The sequence below is a fragment of the Mesoplodon densirostris genome, chromosome 15, assembly GCF_025265405.1.
Source record: "Mesoplodon densirostris isolate mMesDen1 chromosome 15, mMesDen1 primary haplotype, whole genome shotgun sequence".
Lineage (NCBI taxonomy): Eukaryota > Metazoa > Chordata > Mammalia > Artiodactyla > Ziphiidae > Mesoplodon > Mesoplodon densirostris.
In genome coordinates, this window is record NC_082675.1 from 35,687,466 (window position 1) to 35,706,872 (window position 19,407).

The following is a 19,407-nucleotide window of genomic DNA, read 5'->3' on the forward strand; positions in this document are numbered from 1 at the left end:
TTATCATCAAGAAAGGAATTATAAAGTAGGCTGCGATATTGGGTCTGTTCAATATTTTGGTAGATACAAGTGGATCTGTATTTAGTCGATGTAATATCACATCAGGACATAACCTTCTCCGTACATATAATCTAAACAACGAGCTTTTAAATTATTACTATCGGTAACAATAGTTGACATTTACTGAGTCTTCATTTGTGGCAATCACTAGGTTAAGTGCTTTCTCTGCATTATCATGTTGATCTCCATAGCAGTCCCCTAATTTGGATGTTATTATCCCCATTTTATAGAGAAAGAAAATGAAACTTAAGCAGAAATACTCTGCTTAGAGTTACCTGGCTATTAAATGCCATCGGTGGCCTAGAATCAAGGTCTGGTCTGAGTCCAAAGTGCAGGCTCTTGCCACCAGGTTATACCACCTCTGAATTTGTGACATATTCTAAAAACAAAGAAAGAGACTCTCTTGTTAGATAGACTGACCCTACTCTGACTTTAGGAAAGATAAAACTTGTTGCTTCGTAAAGGCTTTAGTTAATGAATAGGGAATCAAAGATTCAAACTTGAAGCTATAACCTACTTTGTATATTTTCCTGAAATGAGAGAAACGGTGATGGTCAAGCCAAAATTTCCACCATGTGTGACCCATTTCTTACTTGCTTGTCTCTAGTTAGCCTCGTGTTCTTTTCTCACCTTGTGTCTTTTAAATGTATTGTACGTGGGTTATGAACAGCACATCCAGAATCGTATCTTGGCATTAAAATTCCATGAAGTCCATTTTGGGAATCAGATTACTGCACCTATTTTTAGCTCTCAACACAAGCCACTCTTTCCATTATGCTTTTAAATATCCTGTGATAAAATTATATTGAAAATAGCTCTTATAGCCAAATAAAAATCCTACATTTGGTTTAATCAGGCCAGAGCCATTGACTGGCATTAATGTAATTAATTACTGAGGCAGCTACCTGCCAGGGCCTCCTTCTTCCTCTTGGTTTAAGACTACCCTCCCCAGTTGGTGCTATATTTATCTGCCCTCTTGGCCATAAAAGGCTGGCTGTGTGGCTCTGACATTCTACAGCCTGACCGCATGCATTATTTTTGAACTGGCCCCCAGGGTCCTGTCTTTAGTCCTGCCTCTTAACATTTTCTTGGATTCAACCTACGTGGGTTTTTCATTCTCTCATCCAGCTCCACAGTCACGTCGGAACATTTCCACCACCATCACTCCTTTGGAAACTGGTAAGTGTGACCTTGAGGCAGAAGAATGCACTTGATATTTTATGTGCTCAACAGCACTGCAGTGTGTGTGGTTTCTTTCTATCTTCTGAGATCAGCAGTTTTCTCAAAGAGATGTCAGAATAGCAGAGAAATAGGAAAGTGGAGCTCCGGGGAAGGAAAACGAGCGGCAGGGTGCCAGTTTGTCCTGGCACAGCTCTTCTCTCAGATCAGTGGATTCTTTTAAAATTAAGCTACTGTTCCTGGAACTATAAAAAGATAATAGCTGTCTCAGATAGAACTGTAAGCGTGAGTCAAGTACTGTTTCCAAGTTACAGTTCAGTGGTTTGGTTGAAACCTGGAATGGGTAAGGTAACAGGAAATCATGTGTTTTCTATCCTCCATACGCCTACAATACTCCCTGATTACACATTAGATCAAAAGAAGTAAACTAGCTCTGAAGTCACTAGTCTCTAATTCAGTGATTTTGCTCTGACAGTGCCATGTGGATGAATGTAAAGGGTACATTAGGTATTTCTAATCAGAAAATGGTTAAGCAATATTTCAGAGGCAACAAAGAGCCCCACATCATGATCCTAAAGTTAGTATTTTCTGTGAAGAATTTTTATCAGCTTTCAGCCTCTAATGCCTGTACAAAAGTATCATGTCACAGTTACAACTATGGAGTTACTGTCTCTTCCTAAATTCCCAAATTATTTTCAGGAAAAAACACAGGTCTTAAAGGAATGGAAGACAACCAAACCATCTTTCCTCCCAATACACTCTAGCTGTCATGTGTTGGGGATAATCCTCACTTACTTGATGAAGAGAAGGTAGTTGTACCTTTGTTCCAGAAGTCAGAGCTATGACAACCAGCTGAGTTGACATAAGGCCAAAGCCTGTTTACTTGTAATATATTATCTCTGTGCTTGGGATATTAAGTATTATTAAAAATAAATATATTTGGGGAAAATAGAAATAAAGAGAATGGAAAATAGAATTGAGGCAAGACATTTAAAGATTTTATTTTGTGAAAATAACAGCATTTCAAGTTATTTGCATTCTGAATTTAGCTTATAACATAATACACAGGAAGATCATTCATTATTTATTTGGACATCATTCAGATAACATTTGCTGTGTTGCAGTGTAGTATGTATCGTTATAGAAACTTATCAAACATCTTTATAAATGCCTGATCATATACTTCTATATTTATATATTCAACCCTTTTGTTTTATTAAAATGTATCTAATAATCATTCATTACACCTGATCATCATCCTGTATATTTTAAAACAGAAAACAGCAATCTATTTAAGGGTTGAAGCAAAGTTGCTTGCTAGTAGCTATTTTCTTCCTCTTGAGAAATGCCATGTAGACTGATATCTTCCATGAGTCCTAACATAAATATCTCTGGAATGAAGTTTGCTGGATTTTCTTCTCTAGGGAATACATGCTGACTCTTTAGTTTAAATAAAAAGATTTTTAAAAAAATGGTTCTGAAGAACCTAGGGGCAGGACAGGAATAAAGACACAGACGTAGAGAATGGACTTGAGGACATGGGGAGGGGGAAGGGTAAGCTGGGACAAAGTGAGAGAGTGGCATGGACTTATATATACTACCAAATGTAAAATAGATAGCTAGTGGGAAGCAGCCGTATAGCACAGGGAGATCAGCTCGGTGCTCTGTGACCACCTAGAGGGGTGGGATAGGGAGTTTGGGAGGGAGACGCAAGAGGGAGGAGATATGGGGATATATGTATATGTATAGCTGATTCACTTTGTTATACCGCAGAAACTAACACACCATTGTAAAGCAATCATACTCCAATAAAGATGTTAAAAAAAAAGTAGATTTTAAAAAAATTTTTAAGAGGTGAAAATTTTTATTAGGTGTTGAAATAAAAACACAAAAAATTGAAAACTTCTCCACACTAGTCACTTAAAATCCATTGAAATATTATTCTCTACTTGTCCTTAAAATCACTCCTATCTTCTAAGCCAATCATTTCTCAAACTACAGTGTACATTGGAAACACTTTGAGAGACTGTGTAGAATTCAGTCTCCTGCTCCCGCTCTCACCAAAGATCCTCATTTATTAAGTCTGAGGTTTGGCCTGGAAATCTGCAGGATTAATGACAAGAAAATATAAAGTAATAATAAAAGGGAAACAGCTTTTCAGTTCATCTTAGAAATTGTTTTTATATTTATCTCATTGTTTTTAACAGAACTGAATTGAAGAGCAAGCTTGTCTTGTACTTTAAAAGGCTTTCTAAAAAGTAGATTTATTTTTTGAAATTATTTATTTATTTATTTTTGGCTGCATTGTGTCTTCGTTGCTGCGCGCGAGCTTTCTCTAGTTGCGTTGAGCGGAGGCTACTCTTTGTTGTGGTGCACGGACTTCTCATTGCAGTGGCTTCTCTTGCTGCATAGCACTGGCTCTAGGCGTGCAGACTTCAGTAGTTATGGCACGTGGGCTCAGTAGTTGCGTCTCACGGGCTCTAGAGCGCAGGCTCAGTAGTTGTGGCACACGGGCTTAGTTGCTGTGTGGCATGTGGGATCTTCCTGGACCAGGGATCGACCCTGTGTCCCCTGCATTGGCAGGTGGATTCTTAACCACTGCACCACCAGGGAAGTCCTAAAAAGTAGATTTAAACTTGACAGAAAATGTGGCAAGTTTAGAAGGATTCAGTCCTCATTTAGAATTTTTAAAAAAGATTTGAAAAATTGATTACAACTAATTTCACTTGTAAAAAGTTTAGGACATGCACAAAAAGCATTAAAAATGGAAGAGGGGTGCTTCCCTGGTGGCACAGTGGTTAAGAATCCGCCTGCCAATGCAGGGGACACGGGGTCGATCCCTGGTCCAGGAAGATCCCACATGCCACACAGCAACTAAGCCCGTGTGCCACAACTACTGAGCCTGCACTCTAGAGCCCGTGAGACGCAACTACTGAGCCCACGTGCCACAACTACTGAAGCCTGCATGCCTAGAGCCAGTGCTCTGCAGCAAGAGAAGCTGCCTCGATGAGAAGCCCACGCACTGCACTGAAGACCCAATGCAGCCAAAAATAAATAAATAAATTAATTTTAAAAAATGTAAGAGGGGACTTCCAAAAAACCACTACTTTATCCAGGGTTTTCAGTATGGCTGATATGCTTCTGTCAGTGGATAGATTATTCAAGAAAGATAATGCAGTCTGAAGTCTCCCCTCTCTATGCTAAGCAAACCTATTTTTGACTTTCAGTAGGACTGTTAGGCCACGTTCACAATGCAAACTGCTACACTGATGACTGACTTTCTTGCTGCCTTATGTAGGAAGACTAGAAGCCTTCATATTCTTAATGGAATTTTTCTGCCTTGACACTATATCTTTTTAAAGTATTTGTGAAATTCGAGAGAGCTTGTTGTATGACAATATAAGCAGCGTCCAGGGTTCAGTCCTAGGACTTTCATTCTCATCTAGTTTTTTTAGCATTGAATAGCATCTAAATGCTGGTGAGTCCCAAATGTAGGTCTCCATCCTGAACCTTTACCCTGTATTCCAGAGTCAAATATCCAACTTAATCTCTTAATTAAGTTTAAGACTAATCACTTAATCTCTCCACTTGGGTGTCTAGCAAGCATCTCAAATGTAGAATGTCTCAAACCAGTCTCCTGTTCTTCCATTCTGAACTGCTCTTTTCTTACACTCCTGGCTCATCTCAGTTAATAAGAGTTTTAGTCTTCCAATTACTCAGGCAAAATCCTTGGAGCCATCTCTCATTCCTCTCTTTCTTTCACACCCTAATCCAGAACTTTCAGCAAATGCTATTGGTTCTACCTGCAAAGCATGCAGAGTCTGATCACTTCTCACACTTCCACTGCTACCACTATAATCTATAGCCTGGACTATTGCAGTGGCCTTTATATTAATTTGCTAGGGCTGCCATAATGAAGTACCATAGACTGGGTGGCTTAAACAACAGAAACTTATTTTCTCATGATTCTGGAGATTAGAAATCTGAGATCAAGGTGTCAGCTGGGCTGGTTTTTCTGAGGCCTCTCTCCTGGCTTGTAGATGGTCATCTTCTTGTGTCTTCACACAGTCTTCCCTCTGTATATGTACATATCTGTGTCCTAATTTCCTCTCCTTATAGGGATGCCAATCATGTCGTATTGGAGTAGAACCTATCCTAATGACCTCAGTTTAACCTCACTTCTTCTGTAAAGATCTTATCTCCAAATACAGTCACATTCTGAAGTACTGAAGGTTAGGACGTCTATATATGAATTTTGGGGGGGATACAACTCAGCCCATAACAGCCTTCTAATTGGTCTCCTGGCTTTCACTCTTGTCTCTCAACAGTCTATTCTCAGACTCAGCAAGAGTGATTCTCAGCTCAGAACCTTCCAATGACTCCTTAGCCCTTTCAGAATAGAATTCAAAGTCCTTACAGTCACCTATAGGACACTACACTATCTGCCCTCCCCACTCTCCACCTCTCTGACATCATCTTCTTTACCTCTCCCTGCACCTCTCTCACTCCACGCAGCCTCACTGGCCTATTTGCCATTCCTGGAGTACAATAGGCAGGCTCACACCCCAGTGCCTTTGCAATGGTCTTCCAACCAGAACACTTCCCCCCAGATATTCTCATGCTCAGATGTCACTTTCATGCTCAGTCATCATCATCATCCCTGATGATGCTATTTAAATTGCATCCCATCCCACTTTCCTGTTTTATTTTTCTCTATAGCATTTAGCAGGTTCTAATATACTTTACACTTTATTTTCTCTCTTTGTCTATCTCTTGCAATAGATCATAAGGTTGTATATAGGGTTATCAGAGCAGGGATTTTGTTTGTTTTGTTCATCTCTGTATTTCCTGTGCTGGAATAATACCAGGCTCAAAATAGGTTCTCAGTAATTATTTGTTGAATGAAAACCACGTTGGCTGGATGCAGACTCTCCATCATTACATATTCTCTCGGATGAAGCCCCTGTCAGAATGAAATGCCAAAAAATTAGAAATATATGCTATGAAAGGTCTAAGGAAAAAGCACAATAGGGAAACTTTGTAAAGATCTCCTAGGTATTTAAAAAAAGAAGGAGAAGACAGTACAATGATAGGAGGGGGTACATCTGGGCTATGAAGCAAGGAATTTATTGAGTAACCAGCTAAACTAACCTTCACATCAGTTCCACTTACTCTTTGGAACAGATAAAAGAGTATTAATTTTTACATGTTGGTTTAGATGACTTGTTCTGCTGGGTTTGTTCCTTAATAGTTCACCCCCAAACTGTTGCTTTCTTGTAGATTGCCTGGTTCCCTGGGGGCACATGATGTCTCTGCCTTTTTATCAGAAACTTCACGAGCACTATGATCGCAGCTACCACAACAGAGACCTTCACACCACCATGAGCCAGTACCAGCAGGAGAAGAAAAGCTCGGCCATCTACACCCATGGCTCCACTGCCTACAGCAGCCGCTCCTCCGCTGCCCACCGCCAGAAGTCCGAGGCCTTCAGCCAGGCGTCTGCCGCGTCCTACCAGCAGCAGGCTTCCCGGGCCTCCGAGTTTGCCCTCTCATCTGCAATCAGTCAGAAGGCTGCCTCAGCCTACGACTATGGCTACTCGCACGGGTATGTCCAAAGCAGCCTTACAAATTTAGGGCAAAACCACATTCTCTGAATAACTTCCCCATGTCACATTTTCTCATCTTCTTACTGGCAGCCCTACCTTTAAACCAGGTATGGAGCAAGGCCATGTTTTGGGAGGTCTGGGACTTATGTCTACGATTTCCCTTTACCTTCATTCTCTGAGTTTCACAAAAAGCTTCACAGCCTCGCTGGGATGTCTTGCTTGAATTACCATCTGCGATATTGCTAGAAACAGAGAAGTTTTGCCACAAGTAGTGTTCGATATTCAGCAGCAGCAGAGCCAGGAAACCTCATTTCAATACTCACAGCAGGTTTCCTGGTCCTGAGAACATTTCAACTTAGATGAGAATAGAACTTTTTTTTTAAAAAAAGAAATGCTCATGCAGAGTCTTAACTTCCGATTTTATTTATTTATTTTTAATTAATTAATTTTATTTATTTATTTTTGGCTGTGTTGGGTCTTCGTTGCTGCGCACAAGCTTTCTCTAGCTGCAGCGAGCAGGGGCTACTCTTCGTTGTGGTGCGCAGGCTTCTCATTGGTGGCTTCTCTTGTTGCAGAGCACGGGCTCTAGGTGCGCAGGCTTCAGTAGCTGTGGCTCACGGGCTTAGTTGCTCCGTGGCATGTGGGATCCTCCCTGACCAGGGATCAAACCCGTGTCCCCTGCATTGGCAGGTGGATTCTTAACCACTGTGCCACCAGGGAAGTCGTAGGTGAGAATAGAATTTGAAATTCACAGACCACAGGATCCCAAACTACAGCAGAGATGTGTTCTATTCTTTCAATATATGAAAGCCAAGGTTAAAATTCTGAGCTATTATTCAAGGAGCAAATATTTTCTTTAGCCAGGGCATTTTATAAAAACATGGCCCTATCTCAGTCAGCCTAAGGATACCAGGAGCAAACTGGTACTCTGACAAAATTAGATTTAACCCATTGCGATGAGGGAGACCACACACAGAGGAAAAGAGAGTTTCAGTAGGATTCTAGGAAGCGTGGAGTTTAGATGCAGGTCTGGTCTGAAAAATGAATCCAGTGTCCTGCTGCTTTGGAAACAGTCAAGTTGAGATAAATGAGGACTGTTGTATCTAGAAAGCTCTTATGTGGAGCTCAGCACCTGGGCTGGGAACTGAGGCTGCTTCTCTGTGTCAACAGCAACTCCTCCACACAAGAAGGCAATATCTCATTCTTCCTGATAAAATTTCAAACAGCAAGCCTACTGATAATGTTTGATATTAGAGAAGAAAGTTTCTCGGTGAGCCTGTAGTCACTCAAAGGAGGAGGTTATCACAGCCCTCTACTGCAGCAGTGTCCCCGGGAGACACATTTCCTGTGAACCTTGAGCTTGGTTTCTCTGTGTTTGTTGTTCCAGCCTGATAAATGCTGGGCAGATAATTTCTCAGTCCAAGCCAATTTTTATTTTCTCCGTATCCAGAGAAAAATGTGTCATGGGGATTAAAACACACTTGCAAGATTCATGTGATTTTATTAAACATCTATCTATAGTCCACAGAAAGAATTGCTGAACTTCAAAACATAAAAATTCCTGGGCTGTGTGATCAGTAACCACCTGCTGCCTCAAATCTCCTCCATCTGGCATAGGTTGCATTATTTGTTATGAACAGATATAATGTTGTCTTACAAAATTTAAGTCCACAAAATATCTGTTAGGGCAACTGGAGAAGGTGTTTATTTCTGGGAATTAAAAAAGTTACTGAGGAAATAATACGGTGGCTTGTATGTAAGGACAGTTTCTGAAGGCAGAAACGCCTGAATCCCTGTGGGTTTAAGCAGTACCTGATCCAAGGCTGTGATTCCTGGGCACTGACATTGACCTCCTGGGAGCTTCTGCATATTCAGTACCAGAGTCTCTGGAGTTTACCTGGAATGTGTGAAGGCAACGTTCTGAAATCCCATTTAAAATGGAACAGGATCGTTTTGCAATCTCATTTTCATGGGTCATGTGTGCCAGGGGATATTCATAAGGACCTCAAATTAGCCGCAAATATGGAAATATTGTCAGTGAGGAGGTGAATTCATTTCTTTTAGCTCTTGTTTCAAATACCTGCCTTCCAAAGGAAATAGGAATGAGCACCATGCTATGTAACAGTATCATTGTGTTCTCCTGAAGAATGTCCCATACATATGTTTAAGAACCTCATTTAGGAAAGCAGCTGTCCTGTAACAGAGAGGATTATGTTTTAAATATCCATTTTCCTGGTCTGTCTGTGCCAAGTCTATAGAAAATGTAGAAAATGGGTATTTTTATTACCATACAGTTGTTAAGGTAACTCCTTGTGTACTTATTTCATTCTCCCAATGCTGTAGAGGCTACAGAGCTTTTATGAATCTGTAATTCAAAGAGTTTTACTTCTTAAACTCGATTGCTAAATTTTGTTAAAATTATTTTAATTTTATACAAATTCTTTTTTCAACCACAGATGCAATATTCATATTTATTTACAATCTGATAAATTATATCTAACATTAGTAATTGGAATTTTGAGCATCTTTATATTTTATCCAGAAAACATTTGCTCTATATTATCTTTGGAAGACTTAGCCATTTTAACTATAAAGAGCCTCAGATAATAAACTTTCTGTAGGCAGTAGAACTGTAATTATTTTTCTATACTCGACCTCACATCTTCCTTCTTGCTCTATAAGTATTTATGTAGGTAAGTAGGTATTTATTAATGGCTTGCTATGTTTGAACAACTCCACTTAGTAGAAATGTAGACATAGAAACAAGAATGGGAAGAAGATGTCAATATTTTTTCCTTTGTGTAATACAATGTAAAAGAAAAGAAAGCTAACCTAATCCCAGGGGTATTTTAGTTTTTCTTATTTTAGACCTAGAGCTAACAGGAGCAGATAATATTCTTTGAACATTTCAAAATCTTCATAATTCCTTCAGGTTGTATTTTAACTTTTTCAAAGTGGATCAACTTTTCCCTGCTAAATGAAGTCTCTCTTTGGTTGCGAAGTGTTGTTAATTAAAACTCGTGTGGGGTTGGAAATGCAATTCTGTGGAGTGTATATGAACACTAGGCTTGATCTATTTTTAGCCTCTGCTTTGTAGTTAGATGTCCAGTAGTAAAGTGGAAACTATGGAGATTTATATGTATTCAGGACCTGGCTGACCTCAGTTAAAACTTGAGAACAATGGCTTGTTCAGAGTCAGTGTGGTTTTAGCTCAGATTGGTTTACCAATTGCATTCTGAGCCAAGAGTTATAAAATAAATTCTGGAAGGCTTATTCTAAATGCTTTTGTTCTTAGTCACAGTGAGAAAAAAAAAACTAAATTAAAGAAAGTAATTCAGGAAAACAAAATGATACAAGACTATTGTTTTATGTTAGTAATTCACAAATACTATTAGAGATGAAAGGAGAAATGGTACTCATGACCACTTCACAACCGTTAGGCAAGGGTTTTTAGTCTCTGTCCCTGAATAGTTTTCAACAGAGTTTTGGATGATCTCAAATTATACGCAAAATTAGGCGCAGATGAAATTTTTTTTTTTTTTTTTTTTTTTGCTGAGAAGGACCCTAGCTTTTATCAGATTCTCAGAGAACTCTGTGGTTCAACAAAGGTCACAACCACTGCACTAAAAAGTCTACATATAAATATCAGACAGCCCAGTGTGTGACCTGAGGATCCCTTTCTAAGGAATTAGGATAAAATAAGGAAGATGTTTACAGGGAATGTGGTATATGGAAATCAGGGTGCCATCCTTTCTTTTGAGTAAGATGGGAGTAAAAAAGAAATATTTTGTTATGCTTGATAAGTAGAAATGAATAACTTCCAGAAACCAGAGAACAACACAGGACAGTTCTTGGGTGATGGGCCCCTCAACCCTCTGTGGTAATGGTAGGCATCAGATTGTCTGATTCTAAACATATTAAAATCCAGCCCATATGATGCTGTTCAGCATAGCATTCTCTATACCACTTTACAGTAACTCTGAGAAGTAGAAATTATTATCCTCATTTTTAAAATGAGAGAATTGGAGGGACTTCCCTGGTGGTGCAGTGGTTAAGAATCTCTGCCTGCCAATGCAGGGGACACGGGTTCGAGCCCTGGTCTGGGAAGATCCCACATGCTGTGGAACAACTAAGCCAGTGTGCCACAACTACTGAGCCTATGCTCTAGAGCCCATGAGCCACAACCACTGAGCCCACGAGCCACAACTACTGAAGCCTGCGTGCCTAGAGCCTGTGCTCCTCAACAAGAGAAGCCACCACAATGACAAGCCCGTGTACTGCAACGAAGAGTAGCCCCTGCTTGCTGCAACTAGAGAAAGCCCGCATGCAGCAATGAAGACCCAATGCAGCCAAATAAATAAATAAATAAATTTTAAAAATAGCACAAAAAATGTACAACGAATAAGAAAATATTTTTTAAATGAGAGAATTGGAGACCAAAGAGATTAAATGACTTTTCTTCCTTACACTCACAAATAGTGGAATAGTGACTTGAGTGCCCCAACCTACCCCAAGTCCCCCACCCTTTCTACAAGTTCCCAGTAACTCCCCTTGACTACATGGCTACCATATTTTTCTTGAAGCATCAATGTGTAGTTTTGCATTATGCTTCCTTTTCTTTCCCCTGCTTCTCCTGGAGAAACCAAGATTTAGAGCAGGGAACAATAGGTAGAAACAATAGCTAGAAAATCCCAGGGGCATTATGAATGCCAAACCTGGAACCTTACACACTCTTTAACTGTCACTTAGAATCAGACCTGGAGACTCACAAGGGCTCTGGAAGACACCAGTTTGGGAATAAGAAAACTGAAACATGAGTTACTTGCCCTGGGCACCGTGCCTAACCTTAAATTGTGCCCCTTACCTACACTCATGTCACATTGTCACATTGATTGACCCTTGGTTGTTACCCAGATCATAACCTCTTTTGAAACTTCTAGACTTTTCGGAGAACGTGCTAATGTTCAAACCAGTTGTAATTCACACAGAAGATACCAATGCTAAAAACAGAGACCACAAAACACAAACCCCTGTCTTTTATTGATGGATCTGATTACAGCAGGGACTGAGGGGGACCTGAAGACTTTCTCCCTTTCCCACCCCAGTGTGGTTTCAAAAGATGCTACCAAAGAAGTCTGCTGCCTTGTGGACATTTGTGTGTCTTGACCTCAGCTATGGGTATTGGATTAGTGTCCATTTTCTATATCTCCATTTCTAGATGTTATAACATAATGGCGAGTGGATAGTCTTTGGGGTCAAACAAGCCTTTACTTACATGCAATTACACTTGCGACTTTGGATATGCCTGTAAACTCTCAGTTTCTTCATCTGTAAAATGAGGAAAATGATTGTTCTTCATGTTGGTGGCCCTAAAAGAGATAATCATGTAAGGTGTGTAGTATAATAGCAGGCACATAGGGACCGTTTAGCGAGGTTTAGGTATTGTTCATTCATTCAGTAAATATTTACTGAGTGCCTCCTGTGTGCTAAGCACTACTCTAGGTGCTTGGGATAAATTACTGAACAAATCTGACAGAGATTCCTGCCCTCTTGGAGCATGGAGAGATAGGTCATAAACAATAAATATAATAAAAAGGACAATGAATTTAAATCATGCTAAAAGGTAATAAATGTTATGGAAGCAATAAAAAATAGAATAGGGTAAGAAGGATTAAGATATAGTCTCTTCTCTAAAGAAAGATTTAACTATTATATATAAGGAAAAGGCACCATAAGTTTCTGGGTAGCAAATACAACATTCTGGGATTTGTCTTCCAGAATTTAAGTACTAAGAAAATGATGAGTCATATTACTTCCTATATGATAGGAGAAGATCAGGGGAAACATCTAATGAAAGCAGAAAGCCAGTTATTCTTTTTTATTCTGCCCAGAAATGGACAGGTTTACTGCCAGTTCCTTCTTTAAAAGGCAACTGACTTGTGTTCTGAATCCCCAAAATAAACCCTGCGTCCAAAGAGAGTAGCCTTCACCACGCATCAATCTCCGACTCTCATTGCTGTAAACCTGCAACTTGTTTGCGGAGAGAGAACTGGGAGTATCATTCCTGGTAATACCAGTTTCATACAACTGGCAATTTGTAGATCCATAGAATTGTGGAATGGCAGGAAGAGACCACAAGCTCATCTAATTCAAGCCCCTCCTTCCACAGATAATATACACTGAGGCCCAGAAAGACATGATTCATTCTCTGCTTCATTTGCTTTGTTTCTACATTGAAAATACTATTCATCAGGCTCTTTTGCAGGTTAAATTCAAGTTTAGATGATACAAGATACCCCCATAATGGCATTAATCTTCCATAGGCAGGTGAATCAGGCTGTGAGAAGGAAGACATGTCCCCTCATAGAGTGGGAATAGAATGAGTAGCCAAAGGTGGAGGAAGGGCCATGCAGTTACCTCCCATCGCTCAGAGGTAACATGTTAACTCTGTCCACTGCTAGCCAAGCAGTGAGTGTAACTGAGCCTCCCCGCAGAGCTCTCCGAGCTGTGGGAGCCCAAGGAGCCCTTGCTACAGGCTTGACCTTTTCCACAGCAGCCTTTCTAGATGAAACAGGAGATAGCAGGAGCACCTCAAATGAGGAAGGTAACCTTCATGCAAAGTGTAGTCAACCCTAGCGACCATCCTCAGAGTGGGGTGGAATGTGGGTTTCTGGGCTGCCTTATAAATAAGTTAATAAGGCCAACTTTTACCAACCCTGGACAATTTTCAGTCCACAGACCTAGACTCTATAAGGCATCTCCTGATATTATGGTCAAGTGTCCTGCATAATATATCCAGGAAATATGGAGTGGACTCTTTCACTTCTGCTTAAAAATAGGCCATACTCACTCAGTCAGGTTAAATTAATTTCTAAAATAGCCAGGAATGGATAGAAACTGAAGGGTGTATGTGATAACCATAAAGATTTGTCTCTCAGTGTTTTACCCACTAGCCTTTTCTAGAGCATGACTATTCTAACATTCATGTTGAGAAGTGGTTCAGGCCCCCCTGGTATTTGTTTTTAGATCATGTCTATCTATACATTAACTGTGGCAAATTACTAAAAAGGAGAGTAAAATGTTACTTGTCAGGGGAAATTTAAATAATGGAAACAATAAGGCACTAAATAGAAGAAAAAATTGTGGTTATATTACTATTTAAGTAACTAAAATTTTTTTAAAACTAAAAATGAGATATTTTGGCTTCCCTGGTGGCACAGTGGTTAAGCATCCACCTGCCAATGCAGGGGACACAGGTTCAAGCCCTGGTCTCAGAAGATCCCACATGCCACGGAGCAACTAAGCCCGTGCGCCACAACTCCTGAGCCTGCGCTCTAGAGCCTGCAAGCCACAACTACTGAAGCCTGCATGCCTAGAGTCCGTGCTCTGCAACAAGAGAAGCCAGCACAATGAGAAGCCTGCACACTGTAATGAAGAGAAGCCCCCACTCTCTGTAACTAGAGAAAGCCTGTGCGCAGCAACAAAGACCCAAAAAAGCCAAAAATAAATAAATTAATTAAAAATAAATAAATAAAAATAAATAAAAATAAAAATGAGATATTATTATGCTGAGAGACTGAAATAGAGAGGAAAACAGGATAACTATAAGGTAAATAATGCAAAGACAGAACGAAAGGCCAAGGGACTGTTATTTATTATGATACTGCATGTCAGTAAATTTCAAGGATGAAGTTGATGAAACTAAATTCGTGCTTGTATCTTATAAGAGACCTTTTCTTGAAAGTATATTAGTGAAAAAAGGACTCAAAGCCTCCTGCTTATCCACTAACTTTGATGTTCTCCTGAAAGTTCCTTAAGTGTTTAGATTGGGAAACAGGAGAATCAAAAGGTCAGTAGAAAGTGTTGAGGCTGACATGATACCCATACCTAAGGAGGAGCGTAGGACGAAGCTGCTGTATATCAAAAGTAGACCCAAAACAACCTTTTACAAAACCCAGGGAAAATACAGTCTTTCAAGTTTTGCAACAGGGAAAAATGCAGCTGATAGAAAGATAGAAATGAGAAAAGAGACTGCAAACTCTAAGTGCTTGTTCCTGACCCTCCAGGGGGTTCTGAAGATGAAAGAGATGGACCCTCAGATCCCAGAAGCCCTGAGGAGGAGGGGCTGACCAAATGACCAAAGACAGCCAAGAAAGACAGTTTTCTAGAAGCTGACCCATAGTTCATTAAAACCACCACCTTTTCCTCCCTTCTGGGAAACAGCTGAGCGTTTTGTTTATATGCAGCAGTGCTAGGTTGTAAATATATATGAAGAGGCGGTTTTAAAGGAAAATTGTTAGAATAACAAAAATGAGCTCAGCTCCTTTGCAGCGACTCAGTAAAGTCTAATGGCAACACATAGATAAGTCAGCAATGAAAATGGAATTTCTATTTTCAAGCTTTTGCACATATCTCTGTGTCATCCTGGGATGACCTACCCATCTTTTTTTTTTTTTTATAGTGTTTATTTTTACTTGTTGACAGTTTGCTTTATTTATTTATTTATTTTTGGCTGTGTTGGGTCCTCGTTTCTGTGCGAGGGCTTTCTCTAGTTGCGGAGAGCAGGGGCCACTCTTCATCGCGGTGCGCAGGCCTCTCACTATCGCGGCCTCTCCCGTTGCGGAGCACAGGCTCCAGACGCGCAGGCTCAGTAATTTTGGCTCACGGGCCCAGTCGCTCGCTCCGCGGCATGTAGGATCCTCCCAGACCAGGGCACGATCCCGTGTCCCCTGCATCGGCAGGCAGACTCTCAACCACTGCGCCACCAGGGAAGCCCCAGACCTACCCATCTTTTAATGTCCAGCTCTTCCACAAAGGATTCTCTGATAACCCCAGACAGAAATTGTCTCCAAGCCTGTGAATTCAGCTTTTGTTTGCTCTAATCTTTCTGCTTATCTGCCTGTCTTCCTTCTGTCCTACCATCCTTTCTTCCATGATTGACATAATTCAACACATCAGGCCTGGTAGCATTTACTCCCCTACTAGATGGTAAAGCTCTCAGAAAACAAGAGTCTTTTTTTTTTAATTAATTTATTTTATTTTATTATTTATTTTTGGCTGCGTTGGGTCTTTGTTGCTGTGCGCGGGCTTTCTCTAGTTGCGGGAGAGTGGGGGCTACGCTTCGCTGTGGTGCGCAGGCTTCTCATTGTGGTGGCTTCTCTTGTTGCGGAGCATGGGCTCTAGGCATGCGGGCTTCAGTAGTTGTGGCTCACAGGCTCTAGAGCACAGGCTCAGTAGTTGTGGCGCACAGGCTTAGTTGCTCTGTGACATGTGGGATCTTCCCGGACCAGGGCTCAAACCCGTGTCCCCTGCATTGGGGAGCAGATTCTTAACCATTGCGCTACCAGAGAAGTCCTAACAAGAGTCATTAATTTATCTAATTTATCTTCATATCCCCCTCCCACCCCAGCTTCAAGCACACTATTGTGCACACAGTGGATACTAAATAAGTTTTCTGTTGAATAAATGAAATTATTACATAAAGTTAAGGCTTTCTGTTTGAAGTGAACCTTCTCTTGCACATTCTAAAATATCAGCTGGGTTGTGTGCTAAGTTTATGCTTAACATTACAAGAAACTACTCTTTTCCAAAGCAGCTATACAGTTTTATGTTCACATACCAAGGTACAAGGATTCCAGTTTATCCACATTAGTTATTTTCCGTCTTATTTTTTATAGCCATTCTTTTGGGTGTGTAGTGGGGTCTCATTGTGGTTTTAACTTGTGCTTACTTAATGGCTAACGATGTTGACCATCTTTTTAATGTGCATGGTAGCCATTTGTGTATCTTCTTTGGTGAAATGCCTGCTCAAATCTTTTGCCCATTTTTAAATTGGATTATTTTCTGCTTATTATTGAATCATTAGAGTTATTTAAATATTTTATATACAATTCCTTTATTAATGTTTGCAAATATTTTCTCTCATTCTGTGACTTGTCTTTTCATTCCTTTAACAGTGTCCTTCAAAGACCAGAACTTTTACGTTTGATGAAATTCAGTTCATCACTTTTTTTACTTTTTTAATCATGCTTTTCATGTTATATCCAAGAACTCTGACTAACTCAATATCATAAAGAATTTCTCTTATCGTCTGAGTTTTATAATTTTACTTTACATTTAGAAATAATCCTTTTTTTTGTGTGTGTGTGTGTGGTACACGGGCCTCTCACTGTCGTGGCCTCTCCCATTGCGGAGCACAGGCTCCGGACACGCAAGCTCAGCGGCCATGGCTCACGGGCCTAGCCGCTCCACGGCATGTGGGATCTTCCCGGACCGGGACACGAACCTGTGTCCCCTGCATCGGCAGGGGGACTCTCAACCACTGGGCCACCAGGGAAGCCCAGAAATAATCCATTTTGAATTAATTTTTTGTATGTGATGTTGAGTAAAGTTCTAAATCCATCCCTTCACTTATGGATATATAATTGTCCCAGCACCATTTGTTGAAAAGACTATCCTTTCCCCCTTAAATTCCTTAGCACCTTTATCAAAAATTAACTGACCATAAGTAAAAAGGTTTATATATGGACTCTCAATTCTGTTGCTTGGATCTGTATGCCTGTCCTTATGCCAGCACCACACTTTCTTAATTATTATTGCTTTATAATGAGTTTTGAAATTGGTAGATGTAAGTTCTCAAACTTAGTTCCTCTTCTACAAAAAAAAATCTTGCCTATGTAATTCCTTCATATTCCCATATAAATTTTAAGATCACCTTGTTAATTTCTACAAAGAGAAAAGTCTTCTGGCAATATGATAAGAATTATGTTGAAACTGTAAATCAATTTTGAAAAATGTGTGTTTTAACAATGTTGACTCTTTCAATCCATGAACATGGGATATTTATTTATTTAGATTTTGTTTCACTTATCATAATGTTTTGTAATTTTCAGTGTAGAAGTGTTATACTTCTATGTTAAAGTTATTCCTAAAGGGGCTTCCCTGGTGGCGCAGTGGTTGAGAGTCCGCCTGCTGATGCAGCGGACACGAGTTCATGCCCCGGTCCGGGAAGATCCTGCATGCCACGGAGCGGCTGGGCCCATGAGCCATGGCCACTGAGCCTGCGCGTCTGGAGCCTGTGCTCTGCAACGGGAGAGGCCACAACAGTGAGAGGCCCGTGTACCACAAAAAAAAAAAAAAAAAAAAAGTTATTCCTAAATATTTTATTCTTTTTGATAGCATTGTGAATGGAGTTATCTTAATTTTATTTTTGCATTGTTCATTGCTAGTAAACAGAAGTATAATTGATTTTTGTGTTTTGATTCTGTATCCTGTTACCTTGCTGAACTCATTTATTAGTAGTAGCATTTGTGTGTGTGTGCGTGTGTGTGTATTCCTTAGCATTTTTTGTGTGTGTGTGTGGTACGTGGGCCTCTCACCGTTGTGGCCTCTCCCGTTGCGGAGCACAGGCTCCAGATGCACAGGCTCAGCGGCCGTGGCTCACGGGCCCAGCCGCTCCGCGGCATGTGGGATCTTCCCGGACTGGGGCACGAACCCATGTCCCCTGCATCGGCAGGCAGACTCTCAACCACCGCGCCACCAGGGAAGCCCAGCATTTTTTACATATAGGATTATATCATCCATAACTAAAGGTAGACTTGCTTTCCAATTTTTTCAAATTTTTTTTTTACTAATTGCCTTGGCTATTCTTCAGTATAATGTGAACTTCAGTACAATGTTGAAGAGAAGTGGCAAAAGCAAACATCACACCCTTGTTCCCTTACTGTCTTAGGAAGAAAGGATTTAATTTTTTACTATTAGATATGATACTAGCTCTAGATTTTTCATAGATGGTCTTTATCAGATTGAGGAACTTCCCTTCTATTCCTCTTTGTTGAGAGTTTTTAACATGAAGGAATGCTGAATTTTGTCAAATACCTCTTTTGCATCTATTGAGGTGATAATTTTTTTTTGTTTTTTGTTCTGTTAATATGGTATATTACACTGATTGATTTTCAAATGTTAAATCGACCTTGCATTCCTGGAATAAATACCACTCGGCTATATGTTGCTGGATTCAGTTTACTAATATTTTGTGAAGGATTTTTGTACCTGTGTTCTTGAAGGCTATTGGTCTGTGGGGTTTTTTTGTTTGTTTGTTTATTATAATGTTTTTGTTTGGCTTTGATATCAGGTAATACTGGCCTTATAGAATAAGTTGGGAAGTGTTCCCTTCTTTTCTGTTTTTGAAAATATATGGAAATGATTTGTTTATTTCTTCTTTACATATTCCATGGAATTCATCTGTGAAACAATATGGGCCTGGGCTTTTCATTGTGCAAAGATTTTAAATTACTAATTCAGCTTCTTTACTTGTTATTGATCTGTTCTGATTTTTAATTTCTTCTTGAGTTAGTTTTTGTAGTTTGAATATTTATGGGAATTTTCCCATTTCATTTAAGTTGTCTAAATTTTTGGCATAGGTGCATTTATCATACTTCCTTGTGAGCCTTTTAATTTATGTGGGGTTTGTAGTGGTCTCCTCTTTTATTCTTGTTCTTGATAATTTGTGTCTTCTCTCTTTCTTCATGGTTAATCTAGTGAAAGGTTTGTCAATTTTCTT

General features: G+C 40.0%; 1 protein-coding gene across 1 annotated transcript in view; it reads left to right on the forward strand.

The window, feature by feature from the left end:
• The first annotated feature begins 1,197 nt into the window (after positions 1 to 1,197).
• Positions 1,198 to 19,407, forward strand: part of MYOM1 (myomesin 1) — a 139,081-nt gene continuing 120,871 nt past the window's right edge. Inside the window, exons 1-2 of the mRNA XM_060118589.1 lie at positions 1,198 to 1,239; positions 6,520 to 6,844. Of these exons, the coding sequence (XP_059974572.1) occupies positions 6,543 to 6,844 (302 nt within the window). The 5' untranslated portion in view covers positions 1,198 to 1,239; positions 6,520 to 6,542. The remainder of the gene's footprint in view (positions 1,240 to 6,519; positions 6,845 to 19,407) is intronic.